Source organism: Notamacropus eugenii, chromosome 5 (assembly GCF_028372415.1).
Source record: "Notamacropus eugenii isolate mMacEug1 chromosome 5, mMacEug1.pri_v2, whole genome shotgun sequence".
NCBI classification, from domain to species: Eukaryota; Metazoa; Chordata; class Mammalia; order Diprotodontia; family Macropodidae; genus Notamacropus; species Notamacropus eugenii.
The window spans coordinates 35083365-35099067 of record NC_092876.1 but is presented as its reverse complement, the minus strand read 5'-3'; the positions used below and the strand labels follow the sequence as shown (position 1 = coordinate 35099067).

Here is a 15703-nt window from a genome sequence, read left to right as displayed (position 1 = left end):
TTCTGAAAATGGCATTTACTCAGGAGAAACAATCCCATCCTTACTGCTCCACAAAGCAATTTTCTACAATTTGCAAAAGAAAAGGGTCTTGCCCTTCCCAGCATTTCAATACTATTTTCATAAGCTTAATTGGAAAGCAAGAGAAATCCTTCAAAGCCTCTGCCTGCAGCACCTTCCTTCCCAGGCTCACAAAGGCATAATGGAGGTGGGGGTGGGCAGAGCTCAGAGAGAGAACAGACCTGGTTCCCCGCCTCTGCCACCCATGTCTGAAGGGTTTTGCTGGAAGCTGAGAAGGAGGCCTCAGATATAGCTGGAGGACAACGGAATGGCGGAAGGAAGGAAAAAAGGGAGACCCAGAGAACTCACACCTCTCCAGCCTCTCCATCTCTGGGTGACCAATCCTTGTCTTAGGTCCAAAATAACAGTACCAGACCAAGTCAGATTCAAAGAGACACTAGAAACTCCCACCTGCTGGAGGTTTCTTAAAACCATGCTTTTCTCTCAGGGTTAGCTGAGGGGCAATCTTCTAGCAGACAAGGCATGTGGGGGGCAGCCTGCCATCCCTGGTCTCTCTGGGTCAGAATGAGAGGTGGCAGGGAAGCAGAGTGTCATTTAGTCTGATGCCTTCCCAAGAGAAGGAAAGTGGGGCAGAAGGCAGGAAGGGGCTTGCCAAAGTCCCAAAGGTCACTGAGAGTGGCAGAGCTGGGAGGTCTGGTCTCTGCTCAGCAACCTCATCGCCCCTTCTGTTTGAGGGTGTACATTTCAGACTAAGCTACTTTGGTCAGAAAAGGGGCCACAGGCACATCTGATAATCAGCTGAGCCCATGAGACTCTATCACTGTGAAAAAGCCCCTTGGCCTAGTTTGGTGTTATGGTGACTGAAGCTGGTTCTGTCATTTCTGTCTTGAAGAGTCTCCCAAGCTAATAGACATGTGTGACCTAAGAGGGAGCCAGTGCTGACCCATATAGACAGCAGAGTGGGCTGGACTTAGGGTCAGAAGCCCCGAGTCCAAGTTCCGTCTCAGACAGTACTACCTATGTGATCTTGGACAAGTCACCGGACCTGTTTCCTTCTCTGTAAAATGAAAAAAAACCCACAAAAACCCAGCACCCACCTCAGACTAAATGAGGGAATGGATAGAAAACACTCTGCACAACTTAATGCACAATATAAATGCTAACTATTATCACTGTTGTTTTATAGAAGGGGAAATGCAGGCACAGGGCAAATAACTGACTGGCTCCAGGTCCCCCAACAAGCAAAGCCTCCGGATTCCCCCCAGAGATACACGAGCTCTTCTCTCAGGCTATGCACTAACTAAGTGCAAGATTACACTTGTACATGTGGGGAAGAGCTAGTGAGAAGCAGCTGATGCCAGCTGGGGCCATGCTCCCATTGCCCAGGGTCACAGCCAGGTGTGACAGGAGTGGGACAGAGTCTCCTTCCCTCCAGGGAGGCTCAGTCTCCTTATTCCTAGGAGACCCCCTCCCAGATCACCACCATCACCCTGGGGTGTTCTCAATCAGACCAACAAGGCCCTCTGCCCTCCCTGCACATCAGTTCAGACGCAGCTTCTCCAAAGGAAGATCGCAGAGGGAGAGGCAAATCAGGAAGGCAGCCCAAGGGACGTTCATTCCCTTTCGTGGCTCTCCCTTCTGGTGAAGGTATAAATCTAGAGGAGACAAAGCAAATCAGCCCCTGAGTGAACACAATTTTTAAAACGACAGAATGCAAATCCACTATTAAAATGATGTGCAGACAGCCAAGAATGGCAATCTATGCTCACATCTCAGCTCAAGAGCAAATAGAGTACGTCTAAAAAAACAGTTACCAAAATAGAAGACATTAATTGGATATACAACAGACTTTTCCTACTGCAAGCAATAAATGCACTGGCACACAGCACAACTCTCTTGAAGATGACCCAGGCCAGGCTACTCCAGGCCATGAGGACATCTGCTCAGAATGGGGGGCTGGGGACCTTACAAAGCGGGCCCAGCAGTTTGGCTTCGCTGATCTATAACCACTTAGAAAGAGAAAGCCTTAAAGTATCATATTTTCTCTCCTATTGTCCATGTCCAAGTTTTACAGAACAAATCCTTTTATTAAGGGGATATATTCTGTGAAGTTTGAATTAAGTCAAAGGGCTGTGCCTGAGGACCTAGAGAGCCACATGGGACCTTGAGGCTGTAAGTTGCCCCACCCCTGCCCTATTGTATCTAAGTGCTCTCCAATATTTGGCATAAGAAAAGTGTGCCCAGGTGGGACTGAGCACAAGCCTGCCCAGAGGTGCAGGTTCCCCGGCCCCAGCTACCTGAGGCTATTTATGGCGGCGATCAGTTGTGGAAGCAGCTACTGCACAAATTCTGTCCTGCTTCCAAACCACTGTTCTTGCTGCTACCAGAACATTTGGTCTGTCTCAAGAATCAAGTTCAGACTCATCTCTCTGCCTGGGATTCCAGGTCTGGGCTTAGCTTGTGACTTCATTCTGTTTCAGCCAGCTTGGGCAGCTCTGTGGGGGCCCCTCCCTGAGGGCTTTCCCTGCTCCTTTCCCTTGTGCCCTTTGCTCACATTACTAACTATGCCTGCCGTCTCCCACCTCAGCCCCTGAATTAGAATGCATTTCTTTAACACTAACTCAAACACTAACTGCTCATTAAAGCCTCTCCCAATTTGAGCCTATGGTGCTTGGGAAATATCTTTTTTGTCTGGTCCTGGCAAATCTGTAAGATGAAGGGTCTGGAGACCTTTCAAGTCCCTTTCAGCTTGGATTTTCTTAGCTCAGTTTTCTGAGCCAGCATGTAAGTATCCACGAAGTCTCAGGAGGAGATGAATCACCCAGCAGACAGGACGCAGCATTGTGCTCCTCAGCATTCACGTCTGGAGGGCGGGCTTGGACACTTGTCCTTTCACACACACAGATACTCTGTGAACATTCTGCAGCTGGACCAGGGAAGGCACCGCTCGAGAGCTTATTCTGGGGAGTTTTGAATCAATTCTTGGAAAAGGCATTTACCAAAAAAGATCCTGCCACCAGACAACCAGGGCTCAATGTGGATCCTGTCAAGAGGACAACCAGACTAAGACATGATCCTGCAGCACCCTATCACACCAACAGGTCACTGACTGGCTTACATGAAAAATGCAGTCCTCCCTTATGATGTTGCCCAACTGGAGCCTGCAGAAACCTCAGGCCAGCAGGCAGGGAAGACACACAGCACACATACTGGAGGTCCTGCCAGATCCTATTTTAAGGAACCAAGTCCTTTGGAGGCTGGAATAAAGAAGCCACCCAAAGCAGACTGTGTACCTCGTCGTGGTAAGATATGTCTAGGAAGGGAAGCAGCCACATGTGGGGGCCATACCCCACATCACCCAGAATGCCAGCTGTGGAAAGGTCTGCAGACAGTGAAGTTGGGGGCCCCGGAAGGAAGTCCAGCTCCACATCGTAGACACATGAGTTTTTCTCAATAGCAGGGCCCGGGCACTACATGGACAAATCAGCCAGCCACAGAAATGAGAGCCCAAAGACAGTCTGATAGCCAGGCAAAGCCCTGATGGCTTTTCGGAGATGCTCTGGGGGCTGCATTTACCCACACAACCAATGAGCAGGCCAAAAGAGTCCAAGTCTAATCTCACAGATTCCTCGTACAGGTGTCTTGTACATTGGAGGTAAGCCTCCCCATTCACGCTCTCACCTCAAAGGTTTCTCTCAACAAAGGCTGGTGTCACCTTTGAGAGCCTAGACCTAACAGGTCTGAGGAAATTCTGGTTATGACATCAAATCCCTAACTGCTTGTTAAAGACACACAGCAACAAAGGGAATGAATCTCCCCCCCCACCAATGAAATTTCAGGCAGTGGGTGGAGCCTATGAACTCAGGACCCAGAGCTAGAGTTGGAAGAGACCTCAAAGGTCACCTCGTACACACATCTTGGGGGGTGACAGGCAAGGAAATAGAGACAGGGATTTTTGGTGGTATTGGAACTCAGGTTCAGAGGCAAACTCAGTAATTCCAAGGTAGTGAAGCTACTGGGAACAGACTAGGAGCTCTCTTAGGACTTCCATAAAGGATGAAAAGCAGTTTCATTTACCCTGATGTGAACAGTGCTAAGAGGCTGGAGAGGCAGCTGCTTCTAGCCCTAGCTGCAAATATTCATAGATAAAACTCAAGTCACAGGCAGAAAAACGACAGTTTGACAGCATCTCGCCTGTAAAGCAGAGCTGAGGGGAGTGAGAGAGCTTGAGCATCAGGGCCTGAAGAGCAGAAGGGGACCCCTCTGGGAGGGTTTATTCAATGCCAGCCCCAACCCTCCCCAGTCTATGAAGGACGTCCAAGTTAAGTTGGCTAAGTGGCAGGATGTCACTTATAAACTGATACACCTCCAAAAATGAAGTGAGGAGAGATCCGACAGGAGACTTTTCTGCCAAGCCTAGCCTTGGATCAAGGACATCCCAACTAGCCACAGGTCCCAAAGTGGGTGTGCCCCTGTGGGTCAACCCAGGGGACAAACTTTCCTGTTTGGCTCCCTAGTCTGAACATCCCATATTCCAAGTTCAGGGGTCCTTAGAGGTTATGGGCTTGGGGGAGAGTGCCTGGGACTGGAACCCAGATTGGAACAAAGGCGCCAGCACCAAAGCACCCCTTCCCTGAGCCATCATTTCAAGGCTTCTGAGGTCACAGGAAGGTAGAGGCAGGGGCTCCTGGCCACAGAAGCAGGGGCTGAGGCATTCTCTTACGCATGCAGGGCTTTATCAGGGCTGGCTTAAAAACAGAACCATTCTGGGGTGGGGGCAGGGACTGATTCTCCTTTTCTCTCTGGTCTGTTTGGGCCCTCTCAGGGAGATTTCTTCCTGCTCAAAGATCCTGGCCATTCACAGTATTCTGGTGGGTGGACTTAACAGGGCTGCCTTCAGGTACCCTGCCTGACCTAGGACATGGCAGACTTTGTACAGAATTCAGCCACATTCGAGTCAGCAGGATGGATAATGAGATGGAGCACCCTCTCAAAACTTCCTCATTTCTCCTTTGCAGATACCAATAGGACACATTTACTAAAGATCTCCTTCCCTCTCTGAGCCAAAAAGCCTGGCTGCCCATTCACCCCGTCACCTCCATTTAAGAGTAGACAGAAATTTCTTGGGTTCAGCACAAGTGGCACATCTTTGCTTTTTGAAGCTGGTGCTGTGAGAGCCTTGAATACACAACACAGTGTTAGGAAAAGACCACGGCTGAGCACAGCATTGCCACTATGTGAAGCAACTGAGAATGGTTCCAGAAGCAGAAGGGAACGGTTCTGGAGAAGAGTCAGGGCCCTGGTCAGTGGTGCCCTCCTCACTCACCTGCCAGGCAATGGCGAGCTGTGAGATCTCCCGCCCGGACATGCCTTCAGTCAACCTGGCGATTTCTGAACATTTCTTCCCATAGTCAAACTGGGCCAGCTTCAGGCGCCTGAGGAGAAAAGAGTCAGTGTGTGGGTTCTGGGGCCCTCTGGGGAGCAGCTGCCACTCAGAAACCAGAGCTAGGGTGGGAAGAGACCTAAGAGGCCATCTACTACAACCTCCTTGGAGCTTACAGACGTGGAGACTTAGGCACATGTATGCTGGTGGCAGAATCTGAACCCAAGTCCTTGGACACCAGCACCAGTGCCCATCGCTGTACTGGCTACAGGGCACTTTGTATCAAGTCCCAGTGGTATAGTGGTCAGTCAGTCAACATGCATTTGTTAAGTGCCTATTATGTGCCAGACACTGTCCAATGTCGAGCCATTGGAGAGCCAAAGAAAGGCAAAATCACAGTCTGTGCCCCCAAGGGTCTCCCAGTTTAATGGACCAGCTGTGCCTGAGCCTTCTGGGGTAGGACAGCAGCGACTGGGAAGGAAAATGAACATGACAGGCAAATTCCAATTCAGGTCAAGGGAAAAAATGGGAACTTGAAATGAAATCATTGCTATTCACCTAAGGCTGGAAACAAATATTCCTGAAAACCAGGACACAAAGAAAGGCTGGTAATATTCCTCAGCAGGAAGGTCCCTTGTCCCACAGGTTCTTCTCCCTGCAGGCAGGGTTGGGGGCACCTGAAGCGCAGTTCCTCCAGAAAGGATCCGATGGGCCTCAGACATCGAGGAGTCATATAGGGGGCTGGGGATGCCCTCCCCTCTCTGCTCCCTAGAGCTGAGGAGACCTAATTCTCAGCTCCTTCCTTGATTTGAGCCCTGCCCATGGAGGGAGGGATACTTTGAGATCACTAGTTCATCCAATGTTTATGGGCATCACAGATGCATTCTGCCAAATGTCCCCTGAACAAAACTGGTGCAGGAAAGAAATGCGGCAACCCTGAGACCTCCAACCACACCCTCTGCCACAGGGGAGCCCCAAGAGAACTGAACGGCTTGGCTGAGAGGAGCACAACATGCACCACCCTCTGTTCTGAAGGTCTTTTCAAACTGGCTTTGTTTTGGGGTGAACAAAGACTTCTGCCTAAACGTCTGGGAGAACTGGGACAGTGAGGGCTGTGCTGAGGGATGCTGGGAGCCAAAGTCCACATGGTACCTGGGAGGGGGGAGACTCGCACTCTCTGTCCCTCCAGACACTTACTGCTTCCCTTCCGTGGCCGGCTTCAGAACATACTTGTCGAAGTACATCCTCACCAGGCGCTCCCGTTCTGGAAGCTGAGGCAGGTCAAAGTTGACCATTTCGTCTATTCGGTCATTGATGGCCCAGTCAAACTGCTCGGGTTGGTTACTTGCCAAGACCAGCATAAACCTATCAGGACAAGCCAAAGAGGACCGCAGTCACGTGGGTGTCTTCAGCGGGGCTGCAAATAGTCCCAAGCTCCAAACCACCGGAACTAAAAGGGTTACTTCTCATTTGGCTGGGTATCCCATCTGGACAAAAACTCCCATTTCCCCGCAAGTCTCTAAAGCTTGTTACCTACTGCGATGACCCCAAATGGGGGAGGAGGCCAATGTGTTTCTCCCACCGGCACAGGCAGAGGGATCTCTCCCCATCACTGCCCCTCCCAGCAGGGTCTCTTTCTGCTTGCATCTCCCTCCCTCCCAGCTCTCTCTTCCATATGATCTGAATGTTACCAATTTAATGAAGCCTTTCTCTTTGGATTAGTCTTTTCACAGCAGCTATTGCGATACACTAGAGCTCCTTCACCATCTGTTTAAACTAAGCTTCAAGGAGGCAGATGAAATTCTTGCAGCCCTCCACCACCACCCCCTGTAGGCCTGTGTTCTCTGCTGGATAGAACCACACAGCCATTTAGCCCAACAGCCAGGCCTACCAAGGCCAATTTCATCGCAGAAAAGAATGTTTCAATCTGGCACTGCAGAAGAACGTGGCCCACTCTGATGAAATCCCAGACCCTGGAATCACTGAACTTCAAGCAGCCCCCAGCTTTAGAACCTTCACCTCCACAGGTTTCCCTTGAAAGCTTTTGTTGACAGCTTTGATTCCCAGGAAAAACTTCTAATAAGGAAGATTTTCCCATAAGGAAAAGCAGAGCACCATAGGACACAAGTGACTACAGGCAGGTGACAAACTGCAGATGTGGCTTTGGGCCAGTCTCCCTGAATCATATGGTAACTTCCTATGGATTTTCCCCAGGAGTTCTTTTCAGGGATTCTGAGAGTCAAAATTGTGGTTTTGCCTTTACCTGAGATCTCAGACACCAGAAGAGAGATTAAAACTTCCGTGAAGTTGTCAGAGCCGTACATGCAACTGACAAGAGGATTCCATGCCAGGGCGACACAAGCCTGGACAGGCAAGGGGTACAGACACTTCTGAAATGCCTCTCGGTGAAGCCTCACTGAGCCTCTCCCAATCATGGGACCCTGGACCAAGAAGCCAATGAGACTTCTCAAACCTAAAGGTCCTGGCCAGTCTGTCACTAGGTGCCACCTGCTGGACAAGTACCAGGGGGTACTAAGCCATGACATCCAGGATACAGAAAGCAGGGATTTATCTCTCCAGAACTCTCTGAGAAACTTCAAATGTAGCTTAATTCACAGGAACGGGAGACACTCTCACTTTTGTAAAGACAAAATGCAGCATTACTCCTTTCTGGCTATGCCTTCTTATTAACACGTTAGCTCTAACCAGTCTCTGCTGTGCCTCCAGGGCAGTAGAGATCACCTCACAGGCTTCTGACATTAACTTTGAGTATCTTGTCATCAGCCATTCTTTTATCATTAGGGATCAGCTCCAAGGACATGATTCCTGTTTCCATGTGATGTGGCTAGGGTGTTCTGAGAGCAATGAATGCAGTCTTGAAGCAGTACTGGCTAAGCCAGAATGCACTTTTAATTCCTGGGAAAAGACTGTCTCTAGGAAGGACCAAATGGAGAGGCTGGTCTATGCTAGTCCTCCTAAGGAAGTGAGCATTAGCTCCCGTAGCAGGCAAGCACCTGAACCCGACTGCCCATACCCCTCCTGGGGCCCAGTCATTCCCAGCAAACAGAGACATCTCTCCAATTCACTCTGAATTTCATGACTGCTCACAGGTATACACTTGGTGGACAGATCACACAGCAAGAGCCATCATAGAGCTGAATCAAATATACAAATGCCAAGGAAAGGATATCACAGGGTTGGAGAGGGAAAAAGCTACAATCCCCCCATAAGCAGGAAGGCACTGATCACACCTAGTGGGACAGCTGGCACACTGAGTGAAATCAGACGAAATTAAAATGAGTCTTTTCCCACAGATTGCTTGTCTTTGGTCCTAAAAGCCCGTGAGAAGGGAAGTCGAGTCCTTTTGATTAAAGGAGAACCAGGGGTGGGGGCTCCACTTGTTAGTGAACAAGGCTTACTTGACTAATACATTAGCCTGGAGGACTGTCAACCTAAACACAAAACATCATGGCCCTGGAAGAGGTTTCATGTGAACAAAGTAGAGGTGTGTATGTGTGAGTGAATGTGTGTGGTGTGTTAGTGAGTATATGTGTATGTGTGTGAAAGAGTGTGAGTTTATGTTAGTGTATATGTATGAATGAGTATGAGTGTAAATGAGTGAATGTGTCTGTGTTAGTGAGTATATGTATGTGAATGAGTGTGAGTGTATACAATTCCTTGTCAGGCCAATTAACTTTGAGTCTCACAGCAGAGGCAGAGAGATTTTCTCTGGATGACACAAACCCATCATTGGATCAAAACACAAACAATGGGCACGGCATGAGGGAGACAGCCCTGCCACCCCACTGTATGTCCTTACTTGTTGCTGTGTTGGCCCGTCCGATGAAGGAAGGCATTCAACGTTGCCCGCAAGTCTTCACTTATCTTCTCCTACAAAGAGGACGTGCAGACAGCTGTCAGCCACACAGGATGTGGGAAAGGTGACAAATCCTAAAAATGTCACTAATGATGACTTTATACTGGTGGGAACCCCTGAAAGCCTATCCCTCAAAGACCAATGAAAAAAGGAAGAAGGTGGTCACTAATCAGAAATTGACCCTGCTGCACAGAGAGCTCATATGAAAGGTAGAAGTCTCACACACACACACATCAATACAAGAACAACCAAACTACATGGTCGTTAAGACCTGCAGGTCGGGAACCTGACCCCCAATATGGTGACCCCTCTGTACTGCAAGGGCCATCCTGGGGGAACTCAATGGGTCTGTGGGTTCCCAGAGGGCAGGACCAGGAGGAGCGAGGCAAAGGTTTCTGACAAACTGCTCTCCAGTCTTGGTAAATCTTTCTGTTCTCACATTTCCTGAAGACTGAGGTTATTGGGTTCAGCTGTTTCTGCTTCTTTCTCGTGTTCCATTTTTAACCAGTGTCAAACAATCTTGATACTCCTGCTTTCTAATAAAACTTGATGTCTGCAAGTGAGAGCCCCCTTTCATTCCTACTTTTCATTTTTCCCTTAAGATTCTGGGTCTTTTGTTCTTCCAAATAAAATTCCATTATTTTGTCTCACTTGACAGTATCCCTTTGTATAAACAGAATGGCACTCGAACCCACAAATTAATTTGGTGTCATTTTGGCATGGACATGAACACTGATCACTCAGTTATCTGAGCTATTTTTGATTTCTTCCAAAAGTATCTGATAATGTGCATCAATCCAAGTCTTGTGTGGGCCTTGGTAGGCTGACTCCTAGATGTTCTATGCAGGTTGTAGTCCTTTCGAATGAGATTTTTTTCTATTATTTCCTCCTTGATTTTGTTATTGACATATAGAAATGCCACTTTTTAAAGGGTAATCTTTCATCCTGTAATTTTATTGAGTTATTAATGCTCTCAATTAGTTTCCTTATTGATTCTATAGAGCTTTCTAAGAAAACCACGGTACCATCCTTCATCAGAAAGTACTGATAGTTTTATCTCTTTGTCCATGTTGATGCCTTTAATTTCTCTTCTTTTTTTTTGCATTATTGCTGTTGTTCCAATCTCCTGAACTGGGTCAAACAATGGGCAAAGGGTATATTTTTGTTGCACTCATATTAATGAGAAACCTATATATAATTCTCTAATTTTTTTATTTTAGATATATCTAATAAAAAATATCTTGATAGTTATATTTTTTGCAGAGTTTTTTTAAAAACACAAATTCCGTGATGTAGATATAATGCATAGCTTGGGGGGGTTAAAACCAAAATCTATTGACTCAGGGTAGGGTAATTATATGCCCAAAGACATTGTGCATGATAAAATCCCTTCCGGATACATAAAATAAGTCAAAAAGGGACTCATCAGAGTGAGATGGAAAAGAATACCCAAATTACAACATAAATCAATCTAATCAAATGCCCAAAGTGAATTTTTCTTTTCTTGACTTCTACTATCTGACCAAGAAGTGTTCATCTGTCTGTTAACCCGCTGAGGCAACCTAGTCAAGGTAAATAAAAAGACAACAGCTGAGTGATGAACTGTGTGACAGGCAGTAACAGGTGTTGTAGAGAACGAGACTGACCTGCTGCATGCCTGTGGACCCAGTGATACAGCCACCAACTCTACTCCAAAGAGGTCAAAGGAAAGGGAAAAGGACCCTAGATGTACCAAACTATCTAGAGCAGCCCTTTTTGTGGTGGCAAAGAATTGGAAACTGAGGGCATGGCTGGAGAATCTATGCTATGTGGCTGTGCTGTGAGAAATTATACAAGGGATGGTTTCTGAGAAATCCCCTGGAAGACTTGTATGAACTGATGCACAGTGAAGGGATCAGAACCAGGAGAACAGTCTATGCAGCCAGTATGTTATTCTAAAGATAACCAAGTGTGAAAGACTCAGGAACTCTGGTCCACAAGTCCAAGGACGCACGCTGCAAGGTGTTCTCTGCTTAAAGCACTGATGGACTTATGCTGAAGCACGGTTTTGTTCTCCTCTTGTTCCCCTCTCCCCTCAATATGGCGAATGTGGAAATTTATACATATGTGTACGGGCTTAGTGTTTCTTTCCTTCTCAGTGAGTGGGTGAGGGAGGGAAGGAAAAGAATTTGGAACTGAAAATTTTTTAAAAGTTGAATGGAAAAAAAATACTCACTGTCGCTCGCTTTCTCAGGAAGGCGTCTGCTTCATCAACAAATAGCAAAAGGCTATAAAGTAGAAAATAAAGATGAAGAACGTGGGGGAAAAGCAGCTTTGTGTTTCTGGGCAGAAGCCAAATGTGCTGGGGTCACGGGGTCACAGGGTCTTAGCATGGTGTGTCCTAGGGATTCTCTGGACAAGAAGACACACTTGCTAGGAACCAGAAAGTTTTTCCTGTGAGAGGACAGGAGGATTTTGAACTTCTTATGGCATGTCATTATCCTTCACCAGTAGACACGTAAAGAGCACAACAGGTCCTTAATGTGCCTTTATTAGGGGACAATGAAACACATCTTCTTAAGCCAGGCACGGGATTTTAATATTGATTTCACTTCTAGCACTCAAGGAGTCTGGCACCAAATAGCACTTGACACGCATCTCTAATTACCTCATTTTCAATGGAGAGTCCTTCATGACCAACAGTTTTTACTTTATAAAATGAAGAGGTCTGAGTGACTTGAACCAAATTAGAAAGAACTCAGTGTCTAGACTCATGAACAGCAAAAAATCCTTTGTGTCACCAAGTCAAAGTAGAACAAGGGAATTATAACATAAAAAAGAGGTTAAATAGAAAGCATGTGAATAATCTATGGAAAACTGATCTTGTGCTTTCTCGCAGGTTCCCTATCTAATGGATGTGAGAACCAGACAGTGAGTAATGCAGGACTTAGTGACAAAGGAAGACCCCGAATTCCTGGAGACTGATGATACTGCAGTGTGGGCCACAGGCTGGAGTGTTTGTGCCCCTTCCACCCCAATGCCACCCCGGTGCAGAGTAAACTCTGGCTCTCCAAGGCCAGCCTAGCCAAGTATGAGGTGGCACGGTGTCGGGTAGGCCATTCAAGGCTTCAAGCGTGGGAGTGTCTGGGCACAGACTGCAGCACCAGCAAAAGCTGGCCCTAAAATTGGTCATTTTTTAGCTCACTCAAGAAGGCTCTCTAGTAAGATCTCTGCCAGTGGCAGAAGCAACCACAGCTGAGAAATCATGAATCCACTGAAGCCTTGAGACCAGGGGCCCTACTGAGTTACTAAACACAACAGGACTCATTTCTCTTAAGGTCTACACACCTAAAAACTGTACCTACCCTCACTTCCTAGGATAAACGGGTAATACTAATACCTAATTGATTAAGATTCCTTGCCTGAAAAAAGAGGGCAGAGGGAGTAGGAGACTTACTTTCTAAGTTTTCAACATTTATCCTGTGTGTGTGAGGGACTGAGTGGTTGGCCCAGGGCCACATAGCTAGTGTGTATCAGGTATCTGAGGCCAGACTGGAACTCAGGTCCTCCTGATTCCTGGACCAGTGCTCTACCCACTGCACCACCTAGATGCCCCAGTTTCCAATATTCTTAAGTTACATCTTCTGAAAAGCTCTCATGATGAAATCCGATCAAGTATTGATAAGGACACCAGAAGAAAGTGTCTGTCAGAACCAATCAGAACATACATAAGTCACCAATTAAATGTTTTTTTTTTTTTTCACAATGTCTAGAAACTATACAGACAGAATAAGAAGAGTCAGGCTGAGCTGAAGTTTCTTTCTGCATGGTGTGGACAGGGAGATGGGCACCCACCACAAAAATCTCTCCCATCCATATGGCTCTAAGCTTCCCCTTCCCAGGAGGAGGCAGCCTCAGGGAGCCAGTTGGAGTACCCCTAGAAATCCAGGTACAAGCTTGGTTCTACAGAGGATGCAGTGAGTAGTGAACAATTAAAGCCACTTGTGTTTAGAAAAAAGATGTGTGTTGTAGAGCCCACAGCTCATCTGTCAAATGAATGCCAAAGGGGAGCACACTCATAAGGCGAGTTGCTTCCTTCCCACCCGAAGCCCCTAAGGGCTCATCCACTCACCCTCTGCGGCTGGTGTTGGCCCAGTCAAAGACCTTGTGCATGGCAGTCACCCCTTCTCGCCCCATGGGGGCGACATCACCACCAGTCATGATGGCATAGTCCATACCCGAATGCATGGCTAACTTCTACAGGAAAGACCAGAAGGAGAGGGAGCATTAGACACTGACTGCTTCAAAATATATGCACGTGCTGATGTGACAGGTGAAAGAATTAGTAAAGACTTTTCTAGGATACAGATGAAGAGAAATGGAAGAAGAGTGAGGCCCTGAAGTTTTAAAATAACTAGTAATCACTCCTTCCCTTTGTAATAAGATATATATAGCCACCCTTCAAAAGAAAACATGTTTTTACTTATTAAGTTTTCATTTTTTTCTGCTGATCCACCACCAGAAACTCAGACATCACCTCTTATTGGAAGTCGTTTAATAACAAAACACACAAAAACATTTTCCTTCTGCTTTGCTCACAGAATTTAAATTCTCTTGCTTGCAGTCTATGAAGTGGCAAAGATGGTTACCAGAATGAAGCCCTCAAGAGGTCTTTGAGCCTGCACGACTTTCTCAACAGGGGCACCCTCCTCATTTCCTCAGGGAAAAATTTTCTGAACTTCCTTTATTTTCTGAAACACTAGTTTTGAGGTTCTGTCCTCATCAAATGAGGGTTTTAATTCACAAAGGCTAAATGTAAGTTTCTGATAAGCCTCTCAAACTACCTCTGTTACAGTAGTTGTATAAATCTAAATGCCAGTTTTAGTCACCATTTTCAAGAAAATCAGGTAAGAAAAGCCTAGCACCAGAACAAACCATCACTCATGGATTCAGTCTTCCTCTACCATTCTGATTGTTAGGAGTTTTTAAACATGAGGACCAACTTAAGCCACTTCTACCACTTCTAGAGATAAGGTGAATTCAGATAAATATTGGATGTATAAAGTGAAGAGTAACAAGATAGCTGACCATGAGTCAAATGACACCAACAAAGCTGGAAATGAGAATCTTTCTCAACACTTTGCAAGCAGATGGGAGAATTCCATCCAACTCGAGGGATCATTTCCCTTCCAAGTGCTCAGTGGATGATGTAAGGGGCACTGAGGTAGGGAACTAGAGGACACCTGGAAGAGTCCATCAAAACATGTCTTCATTCCTGTCCCCCATAACCCTGCCATGACACCTTGGACCTCGGAGCCAGTCGTCCCATCCAGTCACAGAGCAAAAGCCTGGAGCACATCCCCAGCATAGTTCCAGTTACTAAAGCCTGGTCAGAAGACTATGGACTGGTATCTTGATGTTTCGGAGTTAGTCAATCACAGGGCAGAAGATCGCATCTGAAGGTGGCACCATCTGGTCTGAAGGGAGGTCCTAGCTCAAGCCCCTCCCACAACACCAAGGGCTCTGTCCTCTCCCCTCCCCTTCCCCTGGGACAAAAGCTGAGCTGAACTGCGGTGGCTGAGCTCTGGTCTCCAACGCTGACATTACATGTGCCCTGCCCTGTGGGGCTTCTGGTGTGCCAGGATCTCAACAGCTTTGCGTTCTTACCTTGGCAAAGAGTGTTTTCCCCGTGCCGGGGGGTCCATACATGAGGATATTCCTGTACAAGCTCTTGTTCTTTTTGGTGTTCCTTGTTGCTATGGCAATGTCCCTGACCCGCTCCTCCAGTTTTGGCTGCAGAAGGATGACAAAGAAACCATTCAGGGACAAGTCCCACCCTCTTGCTTTCCAAGGCAGTGGAAGCAGGGAGGGAGCTGGTTCAACTCAATCCCAGACTAGTGAGCTGGCCGAGGGCAAGCTGTCGGCCCGGAACTGAAGCCCATCCTGAATCTCCATCCTGTATGGCCTTTTGTCTTACAGACAGACAATTCCATGGGAAGGTGGGAATGTCCTGTTCTTTCAATTTATAGATTATCTTCTCTCTACAAGGCTCAGTGACCAGTTGTGGTTTTGTGATCCACAAAATAAACTACAGCTAAGCAGCATTAATAAGCTAGGGGCCTGAAAAACAAGAAAAGGGAAAGAACACTGATGGCTGGGTGCACAGATTAGGGACCACTGTCTGAAGGGTTTCCTTTCTGTCTTGGAAGTTGCAGAAATATTGGTTTTAACTATTGGACAGCTCACTAAACTGTGGCCAAAAAGCTAATATTTAACAGATTATGAACATTAAAGGTCATAGCTAAATAAATAAATCAGCAGAGAAGGGTGGTTAAATCTCAAAGAAACACAGCTACTGGATTTTCACTATGTCTTTTGGAGTAGAGGAAAAAATAATTCAAACAGAGTGAAGTCTGGAATCATTAGTATGAGAAGACCTAGAATAT

At 46.9% G+C, this 15703-nt stretch overlaps 1 protein-coding gene across 1 annotated transcript in view; it reads right to left on the bottom strand.

The window, feature by feature from the left end:
* Positions 1 to 15703, bottom strand: part of ATAD3A (ATPase family AAA domain containing 3A) — a 60267-nt gene that overhangs the window by 9740 nt on the left and 34824 nt on the right. The window contains exons 10-15 of the mRNA XM_072608512.1: positions 14925 to 15050; positions 13390 to 13514; positions 11494 to 11545; positions 9222 to 9292; positions 6599 to 6766; positions 5345 to 5453 (exon numbers count right to left, since the gene is read on the bottom strand). Coding sequence (XP_072464613.1) covers positions 5345 to 5453; positions 6599 to 6766; positions 9222 to 9292; positions 11494 to 11545; positions 13390 to 13514; positions 14925 to 15050 — 651 coding nt within the window. The remainder of the gene's footprint in view (positions 1 to 5344; positions 5454 to 6598; positions 6767 to 9221; positions 9293 to 11493; positions 11546 to 13389; positions 13515 to 14924; positions 15051 to 15703) is intronic.